Source organism: Verruconis gallopava, assembly GCF_000836295.1.
Source record: "Verruconis gallopava strain CBS 43764 unplaced genomic scaffold supercont1.27, whole genome shotgun sequence".
NCBI classification, from domain to species: domain Eukaryota; kingdom Fungi; phylum Ascomycota; class Dothideomycetes; order Venturiales; family Sympoventuriaceae; genus Verruconis; species Verruconis gallopava.
In genome coordinates, this window is record NW_015622163.1 from 253,722 (window position 1) to 280,397 (window position 26,676).

A 26,676-nucleotide genomic window follows, 5' to 3' on the forward strand; every position below is an offset into this window, starting at 1 on the left:
ACTGCTCTTACCCTACTCGGTACAGAACCTCGAAATCATGCGATTCTACCTTGCGCCATTGGGCCCTAGCGACGTCGATAATGCCAATCAAGTAATACGAATGAAAGATATGCAATAAAGGAATCATTGTTCTTCTACTGTGACTGTGTTATGATTCAATTCGTGTATACTTTATCGTACGTATTGCTTATTGCTAACAACAACGATGCTGTTTAGCAAGTCTCGATTTATTTCAGCTCGTAGTTTCTGTTCGTCCACTCTGAACAGCCTCTGATCATGATATAAAGTCGCGCAACAGTAGTATAGCCAAAGTCAGTTATTCCTATTACTCATCTACTTCTCAAATGTACTCTTGTCGAAGAGAACAGCTGTTGCCTTGTGAACGACCTGCACTCGCATTTCTTGACCGTTATCAAAAAAGACAGCTCCTCTGATAATCGTTTGAAAGAGCGAAGCAAAGCCAGTTAATCTCAAGAGGCGCTTCAACTTCGGTTTACCGTATGCTTTTCTGTTCTCCAAGTAGGACCTCTGGTCGTTGACGTAAAAGCCACAGGAAAAATGTGATGCCTCAGGCGACATTTGATGTTGGGTCGCTATACAAATCGCTCCTCCTTCATGCCAAACAAAATTTAGTCAAGACTGATAGTCCTGTTCACCGCAATTGTACAATGGGATATTTAGACTTATAATTCTAAGCCAGAAATCATGGCAATGTGTGCTAAGGATTTGTCGCAAAGTCTCAATATACAACCTCAGATATGAAGCCTCTGAACCTTGCCAAGGCGCTAATTTCTCCGCCCAAGTCGTCAACCCTAAGATGTATTTGGATCTCTTAAACATTTTATCAGAATTCCTCACCCATGGGAGTACAATACAGATCCGATGCGAATTTGGAGAGTGTAGATGGCGGACTCATCTGACAGTGCTTCAATTCGAAGCACGCCCGCTCCTGTTTCTGTGGGTGTTCCTTTGCGTGTGTATCCAGTAGCAGTCACTAATCGCAGACAGTGCGATTTTTGTAGAGAAAAGAAGTATAGATGCTCGAAAGAAAAACCAAGCTGTCAAAGATGTTTGAATGCGGGCAGAAAATGCCACTACAGTCCTGCTCAGGCGAGAACCCCGTTGACTCGGCTCTACGTTACATCTGTGGAGAACCGTGTCAAAAGTTTGGAGCGTTTGCTGCATAAGCTGCATCCTGAAATGAACATTGAAGATGCTTTATTATCGGTGGACGACATACCCGTCTCCTCTCCGGTATCGACAACGAATGAAAGTCCAGAACAAACTAGCGCAGACGTCGTTCAAAGTGAAGCACTTCCGCTTGCAGCCACCGGCTTCGAATGGCAAGAAGTTAACCCGCTAATGGATGGACTGGCCGATGGAATGGCCTCGTTGTCTGTTGATCCAGCTGGGAAAGGTTACCTAGGCTCCACCTCTGGTGCAGGACTTCTTCGCTCTCTACTCTCTCAAAACAATTTCAATGCAGCCACACAGAGTTCAAGTCGAACTAGACAAGATGTACACCCTTTCAATTCAAGCCAGATGCTTATGAGCGCTCAGGTCGGCGAGCAACTCCTCAACCATCAGATCATCTCCTACCTGATTGACAGCTACTTTGCAAACTACCATACGTCATATCCGTTCATCCATGAACCGAGCTTTCGTGCGGCATACAGTGAACTTCTTCCTCGTCCATCTGGCTCTGTGTGGCACATACTGTTCTACACCGTCCTCACTTTAGGTGCCTGGACTGTAGGCGATGACAATGAGGTCTTCGATGATTATTGCTATCATAAAGCAGTAAGTTATTTTCAGGAGCAGTCTGTGTTTGAACTTGGGTCGCTTCCTTTGGTTCAATCATTGGTTTTACTCTCAAATTATGGTACGAAATCACCAATTGATGCTGATCCAACCACTTACACAATGTAGTTCAGAAGCGCAACAAACCGAACACGGGATCGAATTATCTTGGGTTAGCAGTGCGCCAAAGCTTAAGCCTTGGATTGCACCGAGAGTTGGCAGGATGGAAGATTGGGCTTCTAGAGCGAGAGATGAGACGGCGTGTATGGTGGGGTCTTTTTATTTTTGATTCAGGTAAGTTGTACTCGCAGCTTGCGCACTGCAACGTTCGGTGTGTTCTGATATAATTTCTATATTTATGTATCAATGTGCTCCTTGTGACTTTTCTTTTTGCGATTTTGAGTAGAAAATACATGACTGAATACTGAGCTCAATAGGTGCGGCAACTACGTTTGGCCGTGATATCTTGCTACCCGAGGATATCGATGTAAAGCCAGTCCTGAACATTCCCGACGAGTCGTTGACTCCATCCACTACGATTTTGCCTATGGAATCCAATGTGCCAACGATCTATTCCAATCTAATACATCAATCAACGTTCCATCGCCTGACGAACTCCATGGCGAATAGGCTTCTATCTACTAATCCTCCGTCAACTAACGAAGCTCTAAGGATGTATACAGCTATACAAGCCTGGAAAAAGGCATTGCCGTACTTTTTTGATATAGAACAACCACCCGCAGCCTCAATGGATTGGTATCTATTCGCAAGGTCAAAACTTGCGTGGAGGACCTGGAATTTCCAACTGCTCATAATGCGTCCTTTCCTGCTCCGTTGGGCAAAAAGACAGTCGAGAGATACTACTGCTGAAGATGGAACAGAGGAGAAACGATGTCGGGAGATATGTATCGAGAGTGCTAACTTAACCATTGCTTCAATTCAGCAATATGTATCTACTAATACATTGCCACGTCTTCACGCTTGGTATGCCCTGTAAGTTCTATCAATTCTAAATGCTGTGCTCCAAACTAAGAAGGCGATAGATTTTTCCTTTTTCATGCAGCTTTGGTACCCATGCTGTGTCTTCGAGCTTCGCCCGCATCTCCGGACGCTGGCAAATGGATTCAAGATATCGGCACTGTTAAATTTCTGCTAGAAACTTCATTTACAACTTATTCGCTGGCTCAAAGGTGCCTTGATGTCATCAATCAGGTCTTACCATCTGGTACTTCCAGTGATTGGTCACCAACACAACTCGACCTCAGCTTTACTGATCCAAATCTTGAGTCATGGTTCGAGTGGCCAGAAATAAACAGTAACGCGGCCCTGTCAACCTTCGGACCCCTGGGATAGAGTCGTATTCAACTTTAGCTTTCAATTATTGATTACGAGATCGGGTTTGATCAATTTATCTCGGATTATCCGTCCGTTCAGAAGGTCGTTATTGCGAACCCGCACTTCAGCTGCCGCACGGTCTTTCTCAATACCGGCAGCTAGATGTCTTTGAACCACACGTTCTTTGGCTACACTCTCCGGAGCATCGACGAACCATCTAGGGAGAGGTTAGTGAGGGTCATGGCTCTTTGGTGGATACATACTTCTCGTCTACTAGAGTGGCAATCTCGTTCCAAGGATCCTCGTCCAGCAAGAGATAGTTTCCTTCTAAAATGATCAAGGATTCTGCAGAGGATAACTGTATGTCGTCTTCTACGGGATCTTTTACAGCGTGATCGAAACTAGGTGCTTTGAATGACGACTCCTGGCAGTGTTGCTTTGTAACTGGTTCGTTACGCAAACGCCTAACGAGCTGGATGAATGACTTAACGTCAAACGTGAAGGCAGCACCTCTCCTTTGAAAGGCAGTGTGAGGGTCGGGCATGGTTTGGAGGACTGCACGCGAGTAATGGAAGCCATCCTACAAGCGAATCAACACTGATGTCAAATCAACTTTTGAAATAAGATGAAGAAATACCATCGGCAGGATCGTTAATGCTTTTCCCTCACGGCTTTCATAGAGTTTTGAAAGAGCGGTGGTGATGGTTGTCTTTCCTGAACCTGGTACGCCTGCAACAGCGACCAAGATCCTGCGCGTGCTATCAACAGCATTCTGAGACTTGAGAGCGACAAGACGTTCGTAAAGAGTTTCTGCTATTCGCTCCACCGAGTCAGTCTCGTCGAAGTGTGGCATATTCAGTACCTGGTTCTCCTTCCAAGGCCTTGTGCAGACTGACAAACCCTACCACGCCTGCTCATCGTTTTCATGAACATGTGCCTTGTTCTTTAGGAACATGTACATTGTCCTCTCGGAGTGGGTCAGTCCGCACCCATGAACACAGCCTTTCCGCTTTAGGGCATGTTCCCCAACCCGTCACGGGGCGCGGAACGACACAACTGAAAGCTGATTGGATTCTAATCGCCACTGTCGCACTTCAATCCGCACATCAGTCGTTTTGCTCCGAATGTCACCCGCTTGAAGATGAGCATGGACACTGTCTATCATTCCCCAGGTGGGGAAACCTGGAGAGAAATTTGCGGTGGTGCAGTTATCGTACAATCGGCACGGTCATGCGAGCCTCTTTCAACCGGTCTGCAGTACTCCGAGTCAAAGTTGGGGATCGTAGATTGCGCTAGTCATTTAATCGATTACTCTATATAAGAGTCTTGTGCTGCTGATCTCTCAACCTCGCTCAAGTTGATCCCGTTTTACACCGCGGTTTGCGGATTTCGATCATATTCTTATCATTGACTGATATTTCGCCACATTGATTGAGCACAACTGGTGAACTACTCAATCATGGCAGAGAAGCTGGACCTCAAGGCCGAAACTGCTCGCCTGGAAGATGAACAACTTGCGGGTCAGATGCTGTTTGAGACAGAAAAGAAGCCGATAAAGCAAGTTCTCCGTGAGAATCCATATGTTTTAGGTCTTGCCTGCGTGAGTGCAGACTTAATCCGTAACTCGTACATTTTCTTACGCTCGCGTAGTTTGCTTCGCTAGGTGGATTTCTTTTCGGCTACGACCAAGGCGTCATCAGCGGCATTCTGACCATGGAGTCGTTCGGCGAAAAGTTCCCGAGGATCTATTCAGACTCTGGCTTCAAGGGCTGGTTTACCTCCGTTCTGCTTCTATTCGCCTGGTTTGGATCCCTATGCAATGCTCCAATCTCAGACAATTTCGGTCGTAAACGCTCCATCATTGCTGCCGTAGTTATCTTTGTCATCGGTTCCGCTATTCAGGCTGGCGCTGTCAACACAGCCATGATCTTTGTCGGTCGGTCTATCACGTGAGTTTCCCTTGCCTACGTTCAAGGAGCGGAGACTGATGGAATACAGTGGATTCCCGATTGGAATGTTGACTGCAACGGTCCCTCAATATATGGCGGAGACGTCTGTACCAGCGATTAGAGGTACGCTTGTTGTCTTGCAACAGCTTAGCATTACTCTCGGTATCTTGATCTCGTACTGGCTCGAATACGGAACACACTTCATCGGTGGAACTCGATGTGATCCGTCCACTCCATACTCTGGTGGCTCTCCAGGTGCAAGGACGTTTGATCCTTATAAAGATGCTCCGCATGGCTGCACTGGCCAGTCAGAAGCGAGCTGGCGAGTCCCCTTTGCCATTCAAATTTTCCCAGCCCTTGTTCTCGGTATTGGCATGCTGTTTTACCCCGAGTCACCTCGCTTCTGGCTCATGTCAGGAAAAGAGGAGAAGGCTATCTCGGCTTTGTCCAAGATCAGACGGCTACAGCCGACAGACCAAAAGTTGCGCAATGAATTTCTGGCGATCAAGGCAGAAGTGATGTTCGAGCAGTCTCTCATTGCTGAGAAATATCACGGATGGACTGGCGTGCGTCTTTGGGCGGCTCAGTACGCAGCTTTGTTCTCATCTTGGCCCAATTTCAGAAGGCTTTCGATCGGATGCTGCGTCATGTTTTTCCAGCAGTTCATGTGAGTCAGCTCAAGTTACTCTAGATCTTTTATATTGACACAATTTTTAAGGGGTTGTAATGCTATGATCTACTACGCACCTACAATCTTTGGACAGCTAGGCCTTAGTGGGAACACCACCTCGCTCCTGGCCACCGGCGTTTATGGTATCGTGAACAGTTTGTCGACTCTGCCCGCCTTGTTCTTGATCGACAAGGTGGGACGTCGCCCGCTGCTGATGTGTGGAGCCATGGGGACCTTCGTGTCCCTTGTTATTGTTGGAGGCATCATTGCAGGCTTCTCCGATCTTGCATCGAACAAGGCAGCTGGTTGGGCTGGTAAGTGACACCTTTGCACAAAGCGGAAAGCCATTGGGCTGGGTTGGATGTAGTTGATGGATGATCTATGTTTGATCCACTCCAGTGTCAACTGGTCTACCTTCTAGCGCCTTCAGGCTTGCGCAAAGCAAGATTGCCAATGGCTCATAAGCTAACACATAACCTAAAGGCATCGCTTTTATCTATATCTACGACATCAACTTCTCCTACTCGTTTGCCCCAATTGGCTGGGTCCTTCCAGCTGAACTGTTCAATCTCGGCGTCAGGTCCAAGGCCATGTCCTTGACCACATCCGCGACCTGGATGTGCAACTTCATCATCGGCCTGGTTACACCCGATATGCTCAAGACCATCAAGTACGGAACGTACTTTTTCGTGAGTCTCTCAGCGGTTCCTTGAGTGGGAGAATGAAGCCTAACAAAAAGACAGTTTGCCGCGTTTTGCTTGCTGGCCTTCGCCTTCGTCTGGGTCTTCGTGCCGGAGACGAAAGGTAGGAGTCTTGAGGATATGGATATGGTCTTTGGGGACGAGGCTGCGCACATTGAAAAAGTACATCTTGTACGCATCGCACAGGGTCTTCAATATGAAGAACGGAACCGGACTGAACAAGCGTGAATGGATTGCGAAAGGAAGCGGCTCGTCTGCAATAGAGAAGGGCCTACGCTCTCGACGGGCCCGATGTGACGTAGCTGGATATGACAGCCATAAAATGAACGAGAAAATTTTCTTTCTGAGAGAGGCACAAGTCAAAGCTTTAAGAATATTCTTCATTCAAAATGCTCATCAATTCTTGTCGCTCCAACGCTATGCAATAAAAAAAGCCAAAGCAAGATTCCTTTCGTCATCTCAGCCATATCGACACGGTCCAATGCATCTTTCACTTATTTCTTTGCTCCATTAACACGTCTCACGAATGCAGAAAAAAAAGGGGGGGAGCCGGCTGTAACCCCCCAAACAGCTACCACAACGAACACTCGTTGTCCGCCCGGTGGAAGGCCTGTGCAAAAAATTCTTGCATGGCAACGTAGTGGTACAGAATGCCGCCCAGGACGGCGACGTGCCAAATGTTGTGACTGCCGCCGACGTAGTCGAACATGCCCGGCTGCCACTTCTCCGGTATCTTCATCGCGTACAGACACGCACCAGTGGTGTACACGACGAGAGATTTGGTGATGGGCGCGTAGAAGTACACGGCCCAGGCAAGGCCGCGCGTGTACACGAGTTGGATGACGGGGAGCGCCCCGGTAGCGGCAAGGAGCATGTAGAAACCCACGCGTGCCCAGGCCATGTCGTTGCGGTTGAACGTGGGGTGCCATGCGAGCCCCACGCCGGCGAGGCCGAGGATGCCCGTCACTGTGATCCAGAGCCAGCGGCTCACAGGCTCGCAGTAAAACGCCGTGTATTCGGTCGTCATGATGCTGGCAGCCACGAGAAGCGAGATGCCTGTATAATCCACGCAAGCGAAGCGTTCCATGAGGTCCTTTTCGGCGATGGAATTGAAGGTGTGCCACATGCAGCTGCAGACCAGGCACTTGCAGGCTGCGAAAAAGAAGACGCCGGCGATGAACACGTCCGTCTTTGTGGCAATTGTGAAGTGAGAAGAAGTGGGGTAAAAGTAGAATGCAATGCTGAGCACGATGAACAGTCCGATCAGGTGCGACCAGATGTTAAACGTCTCATTGGAGGGTTTGAGCACTGAGTATAAGCAGCCCATCTTCGTATCGTTGAAACGATATCCTCGCAGGATATGCTCATTTATTCGCCACGGAGTAGGCAGGTCGTGGTAGCGAATTAGGCCTTGCTCCTTTGCCAGTGTCAGGGCCTGCTCAATGGCCACCTCCATCTTCTCGGCAGCTTGCCATGCAGAGTTTACAGCATCCTTGGCCTGCTGTGATATCGAGCCCATGCGCTTGTGCTGTCTGTCCACAAAATCGTGCACGGCGGTGCTGAAACTTGCCTGTGAGTCCCTCACAATCTGGGCTCTGGCTTCGCAATCGGCGAGGTAGGATTCCATGAGCTTGACACCCTCGTACACTTTTTGCTCCAATGTTTCTTTGTGAGCGATTGCCTCATTATACCGAGCTTCGAGCGTTTCGACAAGCACGGAAGCACGACGGCGACCTGCGTCAATAACATCGTCGCGGACCCGCGAGCAGGAGTCCCGAACGGCTTGGAGCGTCGACCAGGCGCGCTCGATGCGGGCATCGATGTTGAGTTGGCCATAGGACTCTATGAATTCGAGGCGACGGTTCATTTCGACGAGGAAGCGGTCGACCTGTGCAAGCTTGGTATCAGCCTCCCACAATTTTCAGCCGAGGCGATGCAATTGTACGAACCATGACTGGGATGTTGTCCGCGTCGGCCGCCCAGTGGTGAGGATGGTACGAGCTGTGGCGTCTCCGCCTCCTCATCGCGTCTGGCGTACGCTCCCTCCCTGACGTCCCCCCCAACACCGGCTCTTCATGCGACTCCGTGAGGAGAGTCGCCGTGCAGCTTATCATGGCGATACCCGTGGCGAATCCAAGGAAATTGCTCGTGGAAAGGCGCTGAGCTTGTTGGAAATCAGCCTTTCAACGTGTCAGGATCGACAGCATAAGAGTCGAGATCGCTTTTGTAAGCCAAATGTCGTCGAGGCGCAGCGACGTGCGGCCAAAGATTTGTCTAGTAGCGGCTACGGCTGCTCGCGTGTGGGTGCTGAGGCCGGCGATTCCGATCTGGGGAGCGGCGTGCGGGAGTTTGGGGAGTCTTCTTTTTTAAGGGAAAGGATACAAAAAAGCAGGAGGCAAAATCACTGTAGAGACAGACGAATACAAGAGAGAGGTCCAAAAAGAAAGACGGGGCTACTTTACACGTGAAAAGGTGAAGAAGTTTTGTGGTTGGCGGAGGAGATTTGAAGACGTAGATCCACCTGCTGTCGTTCGCCATTCGGTTGAGGTCGGAGGTCCGGACGGTCCAAGATCATCGAACCCGCTCGCTCTGGCAACTCAACCCTGGTACCAATCATTGCCAACGCGTTGTACCATGTGAATAGCCTCCAGGACCTCTTTTGCTGCTTCAAGACCCTTATCAGTTCCTGCAGGTGACCACTCTGTTGGGCCGCCTGTCTTTTGGGTCTCTCAATTGCCGTGCTTCCATGTCGACGTGCTCGGCGCAGCAACATTCGATTGAAAAATCTGAACCATCATGTACCGTTCGTGTGCATCGAACGTCTTGGCAAATCAACTCTCTGCTGCAAGGGTTGATGACGACCTCCTCTTTTCTCCGTGCTTCAATTGGACCCGTTCAAACACGCTGGTCGAATCATAGACGGTCAATTCGATTCGTTCAGTCTGATCTCTCTCCCGCAGCTGCACACGGTAGGTCGGCCTATGCCGTCATTGTTCTGTCTAGTGCTCCGAGCTTCGCGCCCTCAGCGTGGACGACGTAGTCCACTGGTTTCGGCTTGGATCGGCCAGCACTCCTCGTGTAGATCATGTATGCATTCTCCGCGATAGATCGCTCGTCACCAAGCATCTCAATCCGATATCCCGTGCTCTGGTCGCGCATCCCGAACCGTGTGTTGAATCTTTCAACTGTTTCCTCCCATTTCTAACCCCAAAGAGTTGTACCAAAGCTGCGAAGTGACCTGCCAATTTGGGCTTGCGAAGAAGGATACAAAACGAAGGATGCGTGCAGATTGCTTTGAGGATTGAAGCCATGTCATGGCTACACTCCACCGGAGCGTGTACTGAGATCTTCGCTAAGGCCTTACGGCACTCATCTTCACATTGTGATGTGCGCTGCTGTGCTGCCTCAAGTACCGACTCTTTCCACAACTCGACTCACGCTTCTCAAAAGTATCCATCCTGCCCGTATATGTAGAACAAGCAAGAAAATTTCACCTGTGTGAGCTCCGCCTTGGTTCTGCCAGCCGCTAGCGCAGCACGGGCAACACAACTCTCAAGGTCACGCCTCCACGGTTCGAGCGACGCCTCTTCGATAGCTTTAGACGTATCAGGCTCGATTCCTATCGTCATTGTGATTTCCTTAAACGTCTTGCTCGTCTTGCCCAACAAATCACCGATACGGTGTCTGCGATTTAACGAGTCTGCTAACTTGTATGTGTCCAGCTTACACAGATAGCTGTCCTCTCGGAAGCCTGGCAGCGATCGTATGTCTGTATGTAACTCGACACGGGAGAGGTTAGGACACTTGGCCATGAGCCGTATGGGCCGGTACACGCTCCACACGTGGGGATACGCACGGGTCTGCAATACCTTTGGGTGGCTTAGGAAGTCATGGAAGACGAGGGACGTTACGTGTTTGTAGCGCGAAGGGTTTGCGTCGAGCCACACTTGCATGTTGTCGCACGCGGCCGTGCTGTCTAGAGCAAAGATGTTGTTTTTGAGAAACGACGCCCACAGCACCTCTTCAGGGTGAGATTCAAGCTCAAGCATGGCTCTGAGCGCTGGTGTGGCGATAAACTGGTCAATGATGGAGGGATTTGAAAGTGCTTCTTTCCCGAGCACTTGGGGTATGATGATACAATCCGGACATCGCAATCGCTCCGCGAGACAACGAGGCTGGAGGTTCGTTGAAGATGAAATCTTTTTCGGCGTAGGCTGCATGATCCCAACATCAGAGATGTTGGTCGCCATACAACTGTTCTCAGCGGCCTCGTTAAACTCGCTGTTCACCTGAGGTTCGCATTGCGAAGTTCTCTGAGGACTATTGCAAGGTATCGTTGCTGGCTGATGCTCCTCATCCGTTTCCTGCGACGATGTAAACGAAGTCTCCTCGCCTGCAGTCAAATCCAGGACCTCAATCTGACTCATGTTCGAATGAACTTCCATCAACTGATGCGGCGTCATTTTACGGCCAGGTGTGTTCGTTTCTTCGCTGTGAAGCACCAAGTCCGAAAGTTCATCTGCGTCATATGGTTTGTCTTGGTCAAGAGAAGTCGAAACATGTCTGCCTCTCTTGTTGAACATCATGTTACCAAATCCTGTGGATGCCGCTGCAAACGCATGCAAAGTCAAAGCGTACGTATTCTGGTGGACTCTGTTGTGGATGCTAGGCTTGGAGAAAAAACTGTGTAGTTTCGTCAAGCAGTTTTATGTTTGACAAGGCTGGAGATCAGGCCGATCTGTGAGGGACAGGCAGCAGTCGCTGCCTCCATTCAACGTCACGGACTAGGGTTGGCTCCTGCAACAAAAATTAGTATAAATTGTGTGAATTGATATGGAAAGCGATAAAATCATCAGCAGTTGACATGGAGATCAACTCATCGCTTGGTCGCTCGGTTTTAAAGCCTTTTTCAAACCGAGCGAACCCTGTCTTTGTCCATACTTCATACGCTCTCCGTGGCGTCACTTTGTGTGGGCAAGACTGTAAATGTCACTAAGAATCGTTGGTGGACGCAAATAAGGTAAGGCATCATGTCTAATTTGTCCTCGCTATGCAGTGCTAAGCAATTCTATTATACGGGTGGGTTAGAAGGGTCATTCAGCTCATATTACAAACCCTCACTACTTAGCAAGCCAAGTAAAATATCACTGGCTGGCCCCTTCAAGCTCTCTTTCAATTCTTTCAATGCCACCGAGCTAGCAACCCTCTTCTCTTCAACAACTTTCGTTCCAAACCCGCCTTGTCGGCCTCTCCTACTTGGTGTGCCAGGTGCAACAGCAGTGAACGTGCCGTTCCTACCGTCGACCCACGAGATCAGCGACAGTGTCTCCAAGCTTGTGAGCACATCCCTGAATTCAGTGCTTGTAAGTGCGTGCAGTAAGTTGTTGGTTTTGCAAAGTGTTGTGTAAGATGCGTGCAGTGCTTTAATCGTAGGCGCTGCATTTGTTTTAGAAGGTGTAACAGGTGCTTCCAGCTCGTGGCGATCGCGTAGGCGCTTCTCAAGAACAAAGAGAGAGCACATTATGGCCTTTTGTTGAAGGTTCAGGGCCGTGAGTCGCTGATTTGAACCATTGCTGAAAACGGCGGCAGTTACTCTCGCCACATGAGCGATTGTTGCCCTTGGTGCCGTTTCAACGGTGAGCTGTGCAAGGGGATTTTTCCCTCGCTGAAGCTTCTGCGGTGACTGTGTAGATATTGGAGAGGACAAATTCATGTTCTCCATGAGGGGTGTCTTTGAAGGGCTCGGAGAGGGCGAAGGTGTGATCTCCGCTGTGGATGGGCCTAGCTTTGTTCGCGTCTCGGCCTCAACAAGATCGATGGCGCGAGCAGAGATGGCAAATGCCTTGCGCAGATCTCCTGTCTGCGCAGCCACTTTTTTCGAAACGAACATTATTGCTGTCGGATGAAGGAACGGGATGAAGTCAGCTGCTGCGGTGGTTCCTTCGGGAAGTAAAGTCTGTAGCTTTGAGGTAAGAATTGAGCTGATTTGTGCCACACTGTACGGCATGAAAGGCAAAAGCTGTGGTTTTAGGCCTCTCGACTTCAGTCGTGGTAAAAAGCGATCGGTGAAATCCAGTGCATTTGCGATGCCGACCACAACCAAATTAGACGACGCTTGCATGGACCAAGTAAAAACTTGGTAGAGCAGTTCTATGTCGACGTCAAGCAAATGATCTACTTCGTCTAGGATGATCAGATGCGCCGTGTTCTTGCGTTCAAACACAGCTTTCAGGGCCTTTTCTTCTGAACCCTCTAATACATCAATCTGATCAAAATCCTCGAGCAGCTTCGCAGACAGATCTTTGGAAGACTTGACGCTCATACAATTGACGTATGACCGCTGGAAAGAGATATCATGGGTCAGCTCATCGCATATCTCGTTCACCAGTGCACTCTTGCCAGTGCCCGGTGGGCCAGACACGTATAGGCACCCCGACTTGCAGTTCTTGAGCCGTGATTGCAAGAAGTCTCGTAGTTCTTCTCTCTCCTTCTCTCGACCAACCAGCCTATCCGAAGCTGTCCCTCGTGCAAAAACTTGACGGGCGAGATTGTAGATGCTAGATCCGGAGAGATTTGGGTTTGATGGCGTCCGAAGCGTCTGTGGTGTTGAAGGCTTGCCTGCAAGGCCAACACGGTGTCGGGGTGTAATGGGTATTTTTTTCGAAGGAACGTCTCGATGCCGCGGCGTCGACGGAGTTGGCGGCGTGCTCGAAATGTCAACAGATTCATCGCCACATGCTTTATTCTTCTGCGGAGACAAAGGTATCCGCCGTCCAGGTTTGCCATGCTTCGCTGGGGTTGTCTTGGCGCGCGCTGTTTTCTTGGACATGGTTGAGTTCTCGAGCGCAAACTCATCGGTCTCCCCATCACCGCCATGATGGGTGACCTTTCGGAGCTTGCTGCGAGACACAAATGGATTCTCATTTTCGTCCGCAACAATGACAAAGTCCGCCTTTCGTTTGGATCGGGTGGAGCGAGTTGTGATGCGGTTCTCCGCCGGGTCTTCGTCTGAAATTGATGGTTGTGAAGCGCATTTCTCGTCGGTAAACGCACTTCGAGAGCGCTTTCCCAAGAGTGCTCCTGCCATTGTTGCTCCCAGTCGGAAAACAAGAAGGAGCCGTCGGCGGATCGCACTTGGGTTGTTCTATGGTGGTTGAAGGTGGTGAGATGATGGAAGGCGCAGTCCAGTTAAAGGAAGGTAATTAGACGCCAAACCCCTGTCAAACGCGACTGCGCGTTCGCTCAGTTTCGCGTTTCTTCGCGCGTTCGCCTTATCGATAGTAACACCAGCCTCTTGAGTTTTCTCAACCAACGCGTCAAAATCTTATGCCTACCATCTACGGACTATGGATCTTCATGATCGAGAGTGCAACACGGCTTGTGTCGTTGCAAATTCGCCCGAATAAACCCAGCTCAGCAGCAAACGCTAATAACTCAAAGCGAGGGCACAACAGAAATACGAAGTTGCTTACAAGCTATCATGCCGGAGGCCTTTCTGCGAATTTTTTCGTCATGGCATGCTTGAATAAACTCACAAGGGCTTGATTTGGCTCAAATCTGTCTAGAAGTCCACCTACGTTAAAATGCAGAGGCTGCCTACAGAAACGTTGACACAGTGATCAGAGAGTGTAGCCAAGGATCGTGGGTGATCCCCGTGGATCAACTATGACGACGACATTTGAGGATGATGAGAGAAGCACACACAGGAAAGTTAACGGGCGACTACACGATACTGTTGCACTTCAAAAAATGGTGTAAGTTGCGCCAAACGACAGGCTTGGGTTTAAAAAAGTGGGAGCGGAGCTCGTGTATTCAAACTCTAACTCACGAGTCGTAATCGTCTGAAGAAAGGCCGCCTTCCTGCCCCTTGCGCATCAACTCTTCGGAAGCTACTTCCTTTTCCCCGCTCTCTGGATCCCATTTCCAACCTTCCTTGAGCCACATCCAGCGCAGAAACGCTTTGAGCTCCTTGTCTTTCGGCAGCACCCTTTTCCACTCGGGCTCAAATGTCCCACTAGTCCCTTCACCATTCCAGGAGTCAGCTAAGCCTCGAAGCTGATCGCGGCAGAAGATGCGCCAGCTATCGAAGGCGTATGCACCTAGCCCGGCTATATGCCCGATTTCAAATGCTCCCTCTCGAGGGTCGTCATCTGCAAGGATCTCGCCTGATTTAATGTCTCTGCTTGCAGAATGTGTGGGATAGTTTGGAGTGCAAATACGCCTCCCTTTAAGCGGTGGGTTTTGTGCCCAGATCAAAGCTAAGTTGATCAAGGTTGTGGCGCGCTGGTTTTGCAGACCTAACGGACGCATCAACTCCGCTACTTGTGAAACATCCGCTGTTGCCAGTGTCTCGAAATCTGGGTAGATGTCAATGAGTTTGCGGAACAACGGAATAGCCATGAAGGCTCGTGTACGATTGAGAAATATGACGGCGATGAGCAGTTGAAAAGGTTTTTTTGCAAGTTCCTCTTGAATTAAACCAAACGTGGAAAAGGAGAGAGGGGGTGCGATGATACATGAGCTCGTGCCTGGAGAGGGTCGTGGCTTTTTGGCGGGTGATGGAGTGAAGAATAATGATTGCTTTCCCGTATGCCTTCGTGGCGTAAGAAGAATCGATCGGACTCGTGTTGGTGTTGCAATGAGAACGTCAGGCTCACCGTTGGGTGACGCAGGTCCAGATATTGATTTGACTTCAGAGACATTTCTATCGTCAAAGCATATATGAGACGTCGAAGTTCTTGTAGCGTCTGGTTCGATAGCAATGGGTGATCCAGAACGAGTTTGCAGCATGAGTGCGGCCGCAGAATCTGTACGTTCATTCTCTTCCTTTGCGTTCTGACCACTGGTCACGTAATTTGAAGATCGATGCGTCGTCAAACCCTCATCGCCTATCACATCACGAGGCAATTCATTGGGCGTCCTAAAAAATATTTGCTGGAAGTATTAGGCGTAATTTCCAGGAGTCCATTGCCAGCATTTTCAGCAAGCTGAGCGTCCGTCAGGCCCTCAAAACCTTGGCTCATTGTGTTTTCATCGCTTGCTTTCCGACTTGAGCTTTTCCGTCGCCTCTTATTTACCCCGAGATGACTTCTCTCCACATCCTCATCGATCTTGTCAACTTCTAGCATACCTAGGGTTTTCGAATGTGATTCTAGTGCCTCAATGGGCGTGAGACGTCGGCGCTTCCGTCCGCGGCTTGTTGGCTGGCTGAAAACTGTACCTCTAGGCTCTGGGGAAAGTATTTTGGAAGGGGAAGTTAGGTTGCTTCGTTCATCTGTAGCCAGCTTAGATACGTCTTTCGCCTTGGAGCGACTAACATCCTTCTTCGACGCACCGCTTTGAGATTCTTGTTTTGAAGCAGTTTTGACAAAGCATTCTGATAACAATTGGTCGATGAGTCGCTGTGTCGTCATACTAGCATCCCTTTGAGTCTCAGAATTTGATGGGCCGAAGAGAATATCTGTTTGTGCTGCTATTTTACAGTATTGTGGGATCTGCCGCGCTTTCGTTTCTCGCCTCCTTTTTTTGTGGGGTGTTTCATCTAGAGCTTGACCATTCGCAGTGCATGATCTGGAAGGTTTGGTGCGCCCTAACAAACTCGAATCGTGAAATTGATTCTTGGTATAGAAAAGTTGTTCTTTTGGGCGGTCGGTTGATTTCAGACTTTCCCTTAATAAGTCGTTCTCTGAGTCGAAACGATAAACGGCTCGTCCAGTCTTCTTATTCAGAACGTCCGCTTTAGATTCCTGCTTATACAACTGCATTGGTGTATTATTTTCAGTCTCTGAATTGAATTCACTGCGGCTGGCTGGCGCGGCTGTTTGGTTCCAGGGCACGCTCTCCATGAGCAGATCATTTTCGTGTCCATCGTATTTTTTCTCGAACATTGGGCCAGGCATATACTTGTCTCTCTTACATTTCTTGCTCAGGTATTCGAGCGGAGCGGGCTCACTTCTTGCTCGCCATTCCTCTTTTGCTACCTTCTTAGGCGAAATGGACGTGAGATTTTGCGACGATTCGGGAAAGGCGTATTTGCAACTTTTCCCATCGAATAACAACATTGATTTACGGCTGTCCAGCGCCGTTAAAGCATTTCCTGGATTTTCTGCTTGTGGATGCTGCTTTTGCATTGAAAGTTCTCGATTCTTCATCTTATCATTCACGGATACTCCTGCATCTGCATCGTATTTCTTGTCTTTAGAAGCCTTTTTCGGATGCATATTGACATCTGTTGGTGATGGACATGTTGGTCGGAATGGCTGAGGCATCTCCATCTTTTGCTTCACTTTGTCCACAGCACGAAGGGCCGCTTTGATAGCCTTTCGCTGAGATTTACCGTTCTCTATCCCCTCCTGGTATATAGCAACCATCTCTGCTTGTTTAGACTTATCGACATGGGCTAGAAGATTCTGAATAGGGCCTAGGTCAACGGCTAAAGTTGCCTGAACGTTATTCGTGTCACACTTGAGTCTATCTTTGAGGACAGAATCATGGTCTTTCTCGCTAATCGTTTTGAGGTCTACCGCCCGGTTGCGAATTAATGCTTGTAATCTAGGAGACAATTGACACAGCTCGTCTGATTCAGCCGCTTCTTTAATAGTTTGTAAAACACTATCTGGTGGGCCTCGTTGAATGAAGCGCCGGAAGTCCCTGAACTCTTGGTCATTTTTGACCAAGTTCGTCCATATCAGACGAAGATCGGGTTTGGTAAGCAGCAGAAGAGCTGCCTTGGACTTGGTTCTCTCTGCTTTTCTGCTCTCACCATCGTCGATAGCGGGCAACGAGCGGATGAAAGGCAAAAGGAAATGATCTAGGTCCTCTCCTTCAGCTTTCCGGACTCGCTTGGAGAATTTCTTGAACGAAAGGCCGTCGGACTTCTGGAACTTCCAGAGACGATAAATTATATCTGCATCCAGAAAGATGCTTGTCGCCAGATAGACGCTTGTGGCACTCGGCATGGCGCAACATATAGAACTGGGTTCAAAAACACACGTGATTGAAAGATGCAAGAGCGTGGACTGCTCGATCGACTCGTAAGTGACAGCTTAGCCAGAAGCGGCCGCAGCGCTCGACGCGTGTAGTGGTGGATTACGTGAAACCACCAAGAAGAAATCCTAAGTCGAATTTGTCAATATTGCTGCAGCTTCAAAAGTCAGGTCCCAAAATCTGAGTACAAAACAAGAAAACGCGATCATCAGAAGATGGTGCATGGTGATCACACACTTGTGCTCAAGCAACGCGTTCGGGTACAGCAAAAACATGTGAGGTCAAGGGCTCAGTGCTGTAAACTGACCAATCACAGCTTGGCGACCAGTGTTCTTGAGTCAGAATTAGAACTAAGCGAAGGCGGAGCGGCGACGACGATTCACTGCGGTGACTGCAACGACATGATGATGAACGTGACATACGTGTATCACATATGAAATCGTAATTTCCTACATTCTTCTTGTGCGCTAATCACTTCCAGCAGGGTTGCGAGCGTAGCTGCACATGTGGCCTCTGAGGCGATAGTTCTAGGATGCTAAAATAAGATCGACCTAGCAAAAAGTGTCTGCGCAGACCAGCTCTGCGCTCGCTCGCTTCCCGTGACTTCCCCGGGCAGAGTTCCTTTTGAATCTTCCATACTCTTGTTTTGATCCGGCCCAAAAGCTGAGTCTGTCTCAATAGCATTGCATAGGTGCAAGTCACGGCGGTAAACAAGCCTCTGCTGCTGCTGGCCTCCAAAGAGCACGGATGGTCAAAACCTCCAAAGTCGGACGAGTATAGAAATATGCTTGAAGCGAACGCTGGCCCATTCGACAGAATCCAGAGACCTCGCAAACCTATCCGGCGACGATATATTAGGAGGGCTTCACGCAATGTGCGAAAGGGGTTGATCCATAGAAGGGAACCTATTCCGGCACCTCAAGATTTCTGCCAGCTTTTAAAAGAAGTCAATATTACACTTAGTGCTCTGAGACGCATAGATGCCCTTGTCAATAGAAGTGCCATAATGCTGCCAATGAAAATTAGAGACCATGGTCGCGGCAACAGTATGGTGAGCCGATGGGAGTAAAGACGGGGAGATAGCCAGCCAACCGTAGCATATATTCCGGAACGCTTAAGACCAGCACGGGCAGCCTGTTCTTCCTTTTCCGCAACAGCACCTAATAAACTGTTGGCTCCAAACGCTGCTAGACTATTCTGCACGATTCGAAATTTCTTCACGGCCTTCTTAAAGGACAGCGGCCGTCGTGGTTCGACGCTTACAAGGTCCACTCGTCGAGTCGGTGCAATGGAGTCACGGGCGGCTCTCGAGAATAGCCTGGCTAAGTCATCTAATTCTTCTCCACTCGGGTCGCGTTTCAGTTCGACCCTTAAAACCACATATGCATGTATTTTTGATTCGTCAAAGTAGGCAGAATCGCGTTCAAGAGGACGGAGTTCGATCCTTCTGCTGTTATTGATTACTCTCGGGTATAGGATGCATTTCTTTCCTTTTCTCGCCTTTTGCTGGTTCAAGGTAGTTTGCAGATCATGCGTCGTGAAAGCTTGTCCGTTTCGTTCCTTAAGGAGATGTTCCAACGACGCGATCAGGGCTTGAGTGAAAGATTTAGGGCCTGCTCGAGGAGTTGTCTTGTCGGCTTTGGTCGCTGCAAGATACTCGTATGTTCGACCATATTTCTCTTCAACTATCGCTGATACACTCCCAGAGAAACAAGAATCCATAATTGTTAGAATGTCACACTGAGCAATGTCGATGAATTTCTTTTCCGTATGGTTCCATATCACTTTTGGAGATGGTGGTTGTCCCTCGACGTCTGCACGTCTGCTTTCCTTAGTATGGTATTCAAAGCCAAAGAAAATTGACTGACCCATGCAGCTCTAGGTGATCACGGTTAAAGTCATATGTGCCATGACCTGTGTGATAGAGGATCACGAGGTTGTTTTCTTTTCCATATTCCTTCACGAAGCTTATTACAGCACGGTCTAAGCGAGTCTGTGGAGAGCAAGAGCATGGCACCGGTAGATTGCATGTACAATTGCTTCGAAGATTTAAGACCTTCACGGAGTAACCAAATTTATTGGTGAATATATTCTGGAGATCAGCAATCTACATGGTCAGTCGAGTCGGTCACGCTTTTGTGTGAACTCACCTCCTTGGCTACAGCTTCGGCCCAGTCACAATCAGCCCAGCGAATAAGGAGTACGTAGACGTTCGCGTAGCCTTCAGGAAGTTTGAGCTCGTTACACATAATCTTGTCCCATCGAACCTGCAGCTTTGATGCAGCATCAAGCTCTGCGAGTGTTCGAGTGGTCTGAGAATTCAAGTGGTTCTCTGTCGGTGACGCCTTGTCACCCTCCAAACAACTCAGGCAGCTATCGCGTCTTGCGAGCGGCGTGCTATCATCAACTGCATGGCCAATAACAACTTGCGAAGACGAGCTTTCAAACTGAACAATTGCCATTATTTGAGAAGTTCAGGCTTGCTCAGCTGGAAAGTTTGAGGCGAGGCCGTCCCAGAATTTTAAATTGGAGCCAGCCTTGGGCGCACACTTAATGTACTTGGTGGCTCAGTGCTGCACAGCGCCACGATTCGGACGTGAGGCGGCTTAGATAGGTATGGGGATTGGTGGTTAGTACAGATCCGGAGGCGCATCCCACCACCATGATACAGATATGTAGAACAAGATTGTTCATTCAAAGGGAAGTCGCCTTGCAGTCCTGGGCGACGAAAATTTGAGCCTGCAAACAGGCACACTGCGAACAGAGGCCGCCTCGCGACAGATCACTTAGCCCGACCAGCCAAAGCTGACCAAAAGGAATTCTCAAATTCAGGCTTTGCCTCCCAGTATTTAACTGCGCCTTGAAGCCCTCGTCCGCATTTCTAACATACAATTCTTCAGCTATAAAAGGCCCTCCACCGGCTGCACTGCAACATTTGATTCTGCCTGACAGCCATGCACGAGGATCCTGCAACAGAATCAAAGGTGCGGGGCTGGAGTTTGCCTCCTCGCTTAGCTATAACTGACCGGTGTCGACAGGGCTCGCTGGACGTCCCCGATGAACAAGACGATGGCTCGCCAGCGACTAAATCAAGTGCTACAGCTAACATCTGGGCTAAGCCAATGGTACCTGTTCTGCTGTACGCACTCTCAAAAATTGGCTGACCGGATACAGCCCGATCCCGCGTATGACCCTGGAGAACAGGTCTTTGTTAGCGCGCTCTGCACGGATGGCAAGATGCGCAGAGTGGAAGCGAAAATACTAGAGCGTCGGGAACAAGGTCAAAGGTGGGAGTACAAGTTGGCAACTCCAGCTGAAAATCGATGGTACAAGGAGAATGAAATAGAGTAGCAAGCGAATCATTCGTTTCGACTCATTGCCACCCGAGCTCAGCCTTGCTCTTAACGACTACGCCCAGGTGGTATGCAGAATTTTGGGGGTGAGGTATGTATCGTGGTAGCTAGTATCAGGCTGAGAATTACGTGTTCAACAACAGGGGGGGGTGCGATGAAGATTCTGTGATATTTGACAATCCGGTCGAGCAATTTATTTTTCGAGATCCTGGCGAATATTTCCGCAATTCATTTCACATAACCATGTCCAAGGATGACTCTCCGATGGACGAAAAATCGTCAGGATGTCCGCAGTTCTGTTCCTCAAATGCAGAGCTGAATGACGATGTTGAGAGTGGAAAGGGGATTAGAGCACGTGAGTTTCTTCACCTCAGCCGAACTCAGGTGGATTGACATAACATCAGCCACTTGGCGACATCGTCTATTAGGTTTCGGGAAGAAACCTGACGTTACGACAGAAGTAGTCCGTCGGCGGAAGAGTATAGTGGCGGAAGCCATCAGTGAAACCGAAACTCGAAGCCTGGAGAGTTGTCCGAGCGGGTATCCTCAACTTTCATGCTTCTTGTCATCAGAAAGTGGTTTCTCGCTGTACCGAGCGTTTGGCTATCTACACTCTCGTGTTCTTCTGCAGCTTCAAGATGAACTCGTTGCGCTGGAAAAGGAGTTGGACGACCTAGATCGGGCCGACGAGGCCGAAGGCAGGAACCAGAATCTCAAACGGCGACGCTACGACGAGAGAAGGCCCCGGGACGCAGAGGACGGGTTCCGTCCCAGAAAACAGATCCTGGCCGACATCCACCAGAAGCTGCTGGAATACGACGGGTTGATTGTGCAAGCTCGAGAAATGCAGACGTTCCAGAAGCCATCGGAGCGCGACTACCGGAGCGTCAGGGCGTACTTCTGGAACGAGAAGCCACTTTCGGACGAGAAGGAGGCCGGTTTCATCAAAAAGAAGGAGGACATCATCTCTCTGCGAAGTGGGCGGGAGTGGTCTGGCTTTGACGGATTCGTGGAAAACACCTTGCGACGCCTCGACGGCAAACTGGTCAGGGTAGGTTATGCAAAAGATATTCAAGAGCCGTCCAAAGTGACCGACCGCTGACTTTTCCCCAGAAGCTCTTTGTCACCCAGGAGCTGAGGGATAAGACAAAAAATCGGGACATCCACTACTACAGCTCGTCCCGGGTTGAAAAATTTGTCGGACTGATCATCACCAGCATCATCTTCATCCTTCTGATTCTGCCCGTTGTCGGTATGTACAAGCTGACGTGCGCAGACAGTAGCCCAAATAGCACTTTTCAAGCCATCGGTGTTCTCATCGTCTTCACACTGCTGTTTTCCGCCGCGATGAGCCTTATGACTAAAGCTAGGAGACATGAATTATTTGCTGCAGCTGCGGCGTATTGCGCGGTGCTTGTCGTTTTCATCAGTAACTTGTCCAGTAACGGTAATGGCCCCGTGAAAAAATCATAATAATGAGGTACTCTCTGCACAAAGTTAGGTCCAGGGTAGATAATCAAGGCGTCTGGTTTTCATCTTGTTTCACTTCGTAACTTCCTTGACAACATGGGCTAACACGGGTGAACAATCGGTCGACCAGCATCTGCGGAAACAACTTTTCCCTCTTCACCCTTTCTCTTCCCAAGCACGACGTCGACGATGATTCCTGCTCCGACTTGTGGATCTGAAGCCCCAGCTTTTCTAAGCTTGTCAGGATCAAGACCGCCTAGTTCTGTTGCATTCCAACCGGGGCACACGACCCAGACTGACACTCCTTCAGCGCCAAGTCGCTTGTGCCAATTCGTCATCGTCATGTTCAGAGCAGCCTTTGAGGCGCGATACATGTAGGACGTCACGCCGTGCCATGCGTTGGAGGGGTCGAGGTTCAGAGTTATCGAACCCAAGGCAGAAGTGATAAAAATCAGGCGCGGATTGTTGGACTTTTTCAGAAGTGGTAAGATCTGATATGTGAGCGCGTCGGCGCCAAACACGTTGGTGGCGAAGATGTCTTGAGCGAGCTGAAATCGCTTCCGGGTCGCTTCCGTGGAAAGATCGTCGGCCGGAACAATGTTGAACGGGTCGTTGTTGATGCCAGCATTGTTAAGGAGTACGTCGATGCATCCGTAGCTGTTTCTGATCCGTTCACCGAACCTTGCAACGGAATCCGGCGATGACACGTCGAGCTCGTACGCCGCAAAATACGCCGCAAAAGTGGCGCCTTTGCTGTTGGCCTTCAATTGCTCCGCCGCATTTTGAGCCTTTTCGAAGGTTCGTGATGTCAGGATGATATGATAAGGTCTATCCGAAAGCAATCTTGCGACCCAAAAACCCAGGCCAGTATTCGAGCCTGTGAACTTTAGTCAACGAGTTCTAATGTTGAGAGTTTCTCATTGGCTACCGGTGATGATGATGTTCTCCTGCAGCGCCATAGTCAAGCCTATCTCTCGACTCGATTGCCCAAAATTACAGTTATCAAACCATCAATTGGACGTTCAATAGGATTTCGATAATTTCAAGAGCCATTTTAGAAGACTAGCCAGCTATTTATCCTTCCGTGCAATTCAAACGTACTCTATTTTATGTAGCGATGTGCGACGCTCAACCTGGTTCGGTTTCGGCTATGCAAACGGAGTTAAGAGCGGACATCCAGTAAGACTTGGAAACTTGAGTTCGGCTCAAGTTCCTTGCCAGAGTTCGGCTCAAGTTCCTTGCCAGAGTTCGGAATGGTTCCTGAAGTAGTGCTTCGCTGTTAAGTTCGTATGAATATGAGCTTGTCCGTGGACAAAGATCGCGCCGATCCAAAGAGGACATCTCGAAGAACCATGTGCCGAGGGGCTACTTGTTGTTAGCTCACTAAGTGCACGAGCAGTCAAGCAAAAGCTCGCTCAGATTCCCGCTTTGATCTCTGAGAGACAAAGATTTCCTCGCGTTAGCAAGGTGGGTATCCCACGGCTAGGTTGCAGGAGCGCGACAGTCGCTTGCGAGAGCTCTCGTTCTGACGTATCTCAATCGCACAATGCTGTATGTTCGAATTCGCCAACTTTCGCGGCGACAAGCACGGATATTTTCTGGATACGAGCTCGCCGCCCCTGTAGCGTGTGATGAATTTCGGTGCGTTATCAGCGACCATGTGTCGAGCAGGCAAAATCTTTCAGCACGATGCGGCGCTGCTAGCACACGACCCAGCTGCCATCGAGCTGTCATTGAAACGTGCAGGGTCTACTCAAGCTTGCTACAGGCTGATTTTGACTTCTGAATTATCAAATCCGGGTCCTCGTAGGGCGTCTGACGATGATCGCGCTGGGTAGGATCACGCTGACATCACGGATTTGGAATCTTGTACGCTTTGTTTGACGACATCAACCAGGAGCCCGGGAACTCTGTCGACCCGTCGCATACATGCTCTGTAGTCAGTCTGTGCCGGCCAAGTGTCGCAGGCAGAAAGCAGAAGTCTAGATCTGTCCTCGGGCGCGATGATTGTAGACATGTCCTCGCGTCGCAATCAGTATCACCACGAAAGAGCGCACGACGAAAGCTGACTGCGGCGGGACTGCGGGCAGCTTTGGATGGATGCCAGGCGGGCTCGATGATTGGCTCAGACGGACGGAAGGACAGCTCTGGCATGCTCGGGCCTGCTGGTGCGCAAGCAGGATGCGGCCACAGAGGAGATGAAAGGACCGAGCATTCTCTCGCACAGCTGCGCGCCATGTTCACCCGGAGCGTCTTCTTCAGACGTGTGGGCCGGCAGACTTCCAGAGTCCGCCATCCGTCACCGACTGCAGCACCGGCCGGGGACAAGCGAACCCAAGCAGCCTGGGCCCGGCGTGGGTGTGATAATCAAGTGGCTGTGCGAGCCGTTGACCAAGTCCGGCCCTGCATCAGAGGCGGCGGCGTCGTCAGCCCAAATATATCCTGTTCCCCGGAGACAGCGAACGCCGCTCTAGTGTGTGGCCAACACTGCCTTAAGCACGCCTGCCGTCGGCCAAGCTGTCGATTCTCTCTTTCATTCTTGGTCGACATCGACTTCCTCGAGCCATTCGCGTGCCCCAGTCGGGTCTGTTTTGTGCGCCATACGACTGCCCCCCGTTGTCGGCAGATCCTGAAAAGCCTCGCTGTCAGCCCCCGATGTTCGTCCGGCAACACAGCCTTCGAGCAACGAGTTGACCACAAGGTGGCACGCCGTCTCAAGAGTTTGCCGTGGCCTCCAGGCCCGCTGCTGCGGCCTTTGCGACAACCCTTTCTCTGTTGAAATCGTGCCGATTCGATTGCTTTGCATTGCTCTCCGCTCGTTGAAATGCTGGTCCCAGTTGAAAGGAGAGGAAGTGTGCTCGGTACACGTCAAACCACGAACGTGGGAAATGGCGGTACTGGGCCCAATGGTGCCACAATTGTAGGGAGCCCATAGACCCTCAAAACACTTAGATAGTCTACTGACGTTTCGGAGGCCTCGATAGTTGTGATCATACTCCTCGCGATCGCTGTCATCATTCTCGTGCTCTTCCGCAACAACCGGAAGAGGGCAACCAATACCAAATACCTACCGGGCGATACACTGCTCTCCAAAGTGAAGAGATGGGGTAAACTCGGCAACTCCTCCTCGAGAGGGAGGTACGGTGCAGAGTTGCAACCTAATCCAAGCGCTCCGAGTCTTATCGGGAGAGACGGGAGAAGGAGCAGAGACACAAGCCAGGAGCCGGCGCGCGACCGGCAACGCAGCGACGACATGGAACGCGGCCCTATTGAAACGCAAGAGGTTCAGAACGAAAGCACGACTATCACGACGGGAGGAGGCATCGATCGGAACACCAGCGTCAGAAGCGTCATGACCCTGCCGGCCTACACCCCAAGCGCAAGAGAGACAGAACGCATCATTGGCCGAGAGGGCGAGCGAGGCGGGATCGACACTGTGATTGAATTCCCCGAGACGGCAGACGAGGAAGAGGCGCGACGAGAGGGGGAGATGGAAAGTTTGTACCAGATCCGACGTCAAAGACGACTCGAGCAGGCAGAGCGGGAGGAGCGACGACGACTACGGCGCGAAGCCAGAGAAAGAGGCGATCATGAGACCTTGAGGAGACTGCAGCAAGAAAGCAGGGCGCGCGCAGAAGGTACCTTGCAGCTGACGTCGGCCGCGCTGATCGCTGAACATCAAGCCACGATAGCGAGCCGCGAACGACGCGTGAGCTCGGTGCAATACGCGGACCTGGGCGTCGCGCGGCACGACGGCTCAAGAATTCGAGCCAATTCGACCGACAGCGACAACAGACCGCTGCTGGACTCGGCCGCCAGCATATCCGGCATGTCGTTCGGCAACCCGAGCCTGCACAGTCGCGGCATCTCGGCGAGCTCGGTGCTATCCGTGTCGACCGCGAACGGGTCCGAGAACGGGGACGGCGCTGCGCACGTCGACAGCGACGGCTTCGAGGTTGTGTCGTTGGCCCCCACGCGGTCAGCAGACCTGTCCGTGTATCGTGCCCCCGAAGAAGCCGACGTGACGACGCTGGGCATTCAGATTCCATCCGACTTGCCGCCAAGCTATGACGACCCGCCGGACTACACCAGCCCGATTCAAACGCGTGCCAGCGTGAGAAGCAACGGCCCGCCTCGTCTTCCAAGCTTGACTACCGTTCCAAGCATCGAAGTCACAAGCGTCGTCTCGCCAATGACGCCGACACCGACGATTGCGGAGTTACCCGCCAACGAGCGGTTTCCCGCCGCGGCGAGCCAGCGTGTGTCCGAATCGCGGTAATGTGACGCGTACCATCACACCTCGAAAACGGGAAATTTGAAGAAGAAGAAGAAGAAGAAGAAGAAGAAGAAGAAGAAGAAGAAGAAGAAGAAGAAGAAGAAGAAGAAGAAGAAGAAGAAGAAGAAGAAGAAGA

The 26,676-nt window shown here is 50.3% G+C and overlaps 12 protein-coding genes across 12 annotated transcripts; 5 read left to right on the top strand and 7 right to left on the bottom strand.

Moving 5' to 3' along the window:
• The first annotated feature begins 833 nt into the window (after nt 1-833).
• PV09_07197 (uncharacterized protein) lies at nt 834-3,830 on the top strand. Its single transcript, XM_016360936.1, has 5 exons — nt 834-957; nt 1,009-1,882; nt 1,930-2,094; nt 2,238-2,793; nt 2,844-3,830. The coding sequence occupies exons 1-5, from the start codon at nt 904-906 to the stop codon at nt 3,151-3,153; spliced, it is 1,959 nt and encodes a 652-aa protein (XP_016211308.1). The 5' UTR covers nt 834-903; the 3' UTR covers nt 3,154-3,830.
• PV09_07198 (uncharacterized protein) lies at nt 2,715-4,038 on the bottom strand. The gene is made up of 3 exons (XM_016360937.1): nt 3,773-4,038; nt 3,399-3,715; nt 2,715-3,352 (listed from the first exon to the last, which is right to left on the bottom strand). Exons 1-3 carry the CDS (start codon nt 3,986-3,988, stop codon nt 3,175-3,177), a joined length of 711 nt encoding a protein of 236 aa, XP_016211309.1. The 5' UTR covers nt 3,989-4,038; the 3' UTR covers nt 2,715-3,174.
• Nucleotides 4,039-4,333: 295 nt separating this feature from the next.
• Nucleotides 4,334-6,912, top strand: PV09_07199 (uncharacterized protein). The gene is made up of 6 exons (XM_016360938.1): nt 4,334-4,735; nt 4,786-5,084; nt 5,134-5,751; nt 5,803-6,068; nt 6,238-6,443; nt 6,498-6,912. The coding sequence occupies exons 1-6, from the start codon at nt 4,595-4,597 to the stop codon at nt 6,681-6,683; spliced, it is 1,716 nt and encodes a 571-aa protein (XP_016211310.1). The 5' UTR covers nt 4,334-4,594; the 3' UTR covers nt 6,684-6,912.
• On the bottom strand, nt 6,445-9,254 carry PV09_07200 (uncharacterized protein). The gene is made up of 2 exons (XM_016360939.1): nt 8,405-9,254; nt 6,445-8,343 (listed from the first exon to the last, which is right to left on the bottom strand). The coding sequence occupies exons 1-2, from the start codon at nt 8,567-8,569 to the stop codon at nt 7,027-7,029; spliced, it is 1,482 nt and encodes a 493-aa protein (XP_016211311.1). The 5' UTR covers nt 8,570-9,254; the 3' UTR covers nt 6,445-7,026.
• A 644-nt stretch (nt 9,255-9,898) lies between these two features.
• Nucleotides 9,899-11,038, bottom strand: PV09_07201 (uncharacterized protein; the record flags this gene model as incomplete). The annotated part of the gene is made up of 1 exon (XM_016360940.1): nt 9,899-11,038. The coding sequence occupies one exon, from the start codon at nt 11,036-11,038 to the stop codon at nt 9,899-9,901; it is 1,140 nt and encodes a 379-aa protein (XP_016211312.1).
• A 433-nt stretch (nt 11,039-11,471) lies between these two features.
• On the bottom strand, nt 11,472-13,608 carry PV09_07202 (uncharacterized protein). Its single transcript, XM_016360941.1, has one exon. It carries the CDS (start codon nt 13,540-13,542, stop codon nt 11,563-11,565), a length of 1,980 nt encoding a protein of 659 aa, XP_016211313.1. The 5' UTR covers nt 13,543-13,608; the 3' UTR covers nt 11,472-11,562.
• Nucleotides 13,609-14,279: 671 nt separating this feature from the next.
• PV09_07203 (uncharacterized protein) lies at nt 14,280-14,855 on the bottom strand (the record flags this gene model as incomplete). Its single annotated transcript, XM_016360942.1, has 1 exon — nt 14,280-14,855. One exon carries the CDS (start codon nt 14,853-14,855, stop codon nt 14,280-14,282), a length of 576 nt encoding a protein of 191 aa, XP_016211314.1.
• Nucleotides 14,856-15,346: 491 nt separating this feature from the next.
• Nucleotides 15,347-17,413, bottom strand: PV09_07204 (uncharacterized protein; the record flags this gene model as incomplete). The annotated part of the gene is made up of 1 exon (XM_016360943.1): nt 15,347-17,413. One exon carries the CDS (start codon nt 17,411-17,413, stop codon nt 15,347-15,349), a length of 2,067 nt encoding a protein of 688 aa, XP_016211315.1.
• A 2,947-nt stretch (nt 17,414-20,360) lies between these two features.
• Nucleotides 20,361-21,036, top strand: PV09_07205 (uncharacterized protein). The gene is made up of 3 exons (XM_016360944.1): nt 20,361-20,425; nt 20,480-20,566; nt 20,616-21,036. The coding sequence occupies exons 1-3, from the start codon at nt 20,396-20,398 to the stop codon at nt 20,790-20,792; spliced, it is 294 nt and encodes a 97-aa protein (XP_016211316.1). The 5' UTR covers nt 20,361-20,395; the 3' UTR covers nt 20,793-21,036.
• Nucleotide 21,037: 1 nt separating this feature from the next.
• PV09_07206 (uncharacterized protein) lies at nt 21,038-22,267 on the top strand (the record flags this gene model as incomplete). The annotated part of the gene is made up of 3 exons (XM_016360945.1): nt 21,038-21,149; nt 21,199-21,845; nt 21,908-22,267. The coding sequence occupies 3 exons, from the start codon at nt 21,038-21,040 to the stop codon at nt 22,265-22,267; spliced, it is 1,119 nt and encodes a 372-aa protein (XP_016211317.1).
• PV09_07207 (uncharacterized protein) lies at nt 22,107-23,286 on the bottom strand. The gene is made up of 2 exons (XM_016360946.1): nt 23,193-23,286; nt 22,107-23,141 (listed from the first exon to the last, which is right to left on the bottom strand). The coding sequence occupies exons 1-2, from the start codon at nt 23,221-23,223 to the stop codon at nt 22,366-22,368; spliced, it is 807 nt and encodes a 268-aa protein (XP_016211318.1). The 5' UTR covers nt 23,224-23,286; the 3' UTR covers nt 22,107-22,365.
• A 1,406-nt stretch (nt 23,287-24,692) lies between these two features.
• On the top strand, nt 24,693-26,659 carry PV09_07208 (uncharacterized protein). Its single transcript, XM_016360947.1, has 2 exons — nt 24,693-25,184; nt 25,239-26,659. The coding sequence occupies exons 1-2, from the start codon at nt 25,089-25,091 to the stop codon at nt 26,541-26,543; spliced, it is 1,401 nt and encodes a 466-aa protein (XP_016211319.1). The 5' UTR covers nt 24,693-25,088; the 3' UTR covers nt 26,544-26,659.
• The last annotated feature ends 17 nt before the right edge of the window (nt 26,660-26,676 follow it).

Bases quoted from the DNA above. Each gene is read 5' to 3' on its own strand.
- PV09_07200 (XM_016360939.1), bottom strand. From the start codon at position 8,569: ATGATAAGCTGCACGGCGACTCTCCTCACGGAGTCGCATGAAGAGCCG. The intron at 8,344-8,404 runs GTTCGTACAATT...AAGCTTGCACAG, and splicing joins CGGACAACATCCCAGTCATG to GTCGACCGCTTCCTCGTCGA.
- PV09_07198 (XM_016360937.1), bottom strand. From the start codon at position 3,988: ATGCCACACTTCGACGAGACTGACTCGGTGGAGCGAATAGCAGAAACT. The intron at 3,716-3,772 runs GTATTTCTTCAT...ATTCGCTTGTAG, and splicing joins CATTAACGATCCTGCCGATG to GATGGCTTCCATTACTCGCG. The intron at 3,353-3,398 runs GTATGTATCCAC...ACCTCTCCCTAG, and splicing joins GCCACTCTAGTAGACGAGAA to ATGGTTCGTCGATGCTCCGG.
- PV09_07197 (XM_016360936.1), top strand. From the start codon at position 904: ATGGCGGACTCATCTGACAGTGCTTCAATTCGAAGCACGCCCGCTCCT. The intron at 958-1,008 runs GTGGGTGTTCCT...AATCGCAGACAG, and splicing joins GCACGCCCGCTCCTGTTTCT to TGCGATTTTTGTAGAGAAAA. The intron at 2,095-2,237 runs GTAAGTTGTACT...TGAGCTCAATAG, and splicing joins TCTTTTTATTTTTGATTCAG to GTGCGGCAACTACGTTTGGC.
- PV09_07205 (XM_016360944.1), top strand. From the start codon at position 20,396: ATGCACGAGGATCCTGCAACAGAATCAAAG. The intron at 20,426-20,479 runs GTGCGGGGCTGG...CGGTGTCGACAG, and splicing joins ATCCTGCAACAGAATCAAAG to GGCTCGCTGGACGTCCCCGA. The intron at 20,567-20,615 runs GTACCTGTTCTG...GACCGGATACAG, and splicing joins ACATCTGGGCTAAGCCAATG to CCCGATCCCGCGTATGACCC.
- PV09_07202 (XM_016360941.1), bottom strand. From the start codon at position 13,542: ATGGCAGGAGCACTCTTGGGAAAGCGCTCTCGAAGTGCGTTTACCGAC.
- PV09_07199 (XM_016360938.1), top strand. From the start codon at position 4,595: ATGGCAGAGAAGCTGGACCTCAAGGCCGAAACTGCTCGCCTGGAAGAT. The intron at 5,085-5,133 runs GTGAGTTTCCCT...GATGGAATACAG, and splicing joins TTTGTCGGTCGGTCTATCAC to TGGATTCCCGATTGGAATGT. The intron at 5,752-5,802 runs GTGAGTCAGCTC...ACAATTTTTAAG, and splicing joins ATGTTTTTCCAGCAGTTCAT to GGGTTGTAATGCTATGATCT.
- PV09_07207 (XM_016360946.1), bottom strand. From the start codon at position 23,223: ATGGCGCTGCAGGAGAACATCATCATCACCG. The intron at 23,142-23,192 runs GTAGCCAATGAG...TAAAGTTCACAG, and splicing joins GGAGAACATCATCATCACCG to GCTCGAATACTGGCCTGGGT.
- PV09_07208 (XM_016360947.1), top strand. From the start codon at position 25,089: ATGCTGGTCCCAGTTGAAAGGAGAGGAAGTGTGCTCGGTACACGTCAA. The intron at 25,185-25,238 runs GTAGGGAGCCCA...GACGTTTCGGAG, and splicing joins GGCCCAATGGTGCCACAATT to GCCTCGATAGTTGTGATCAT.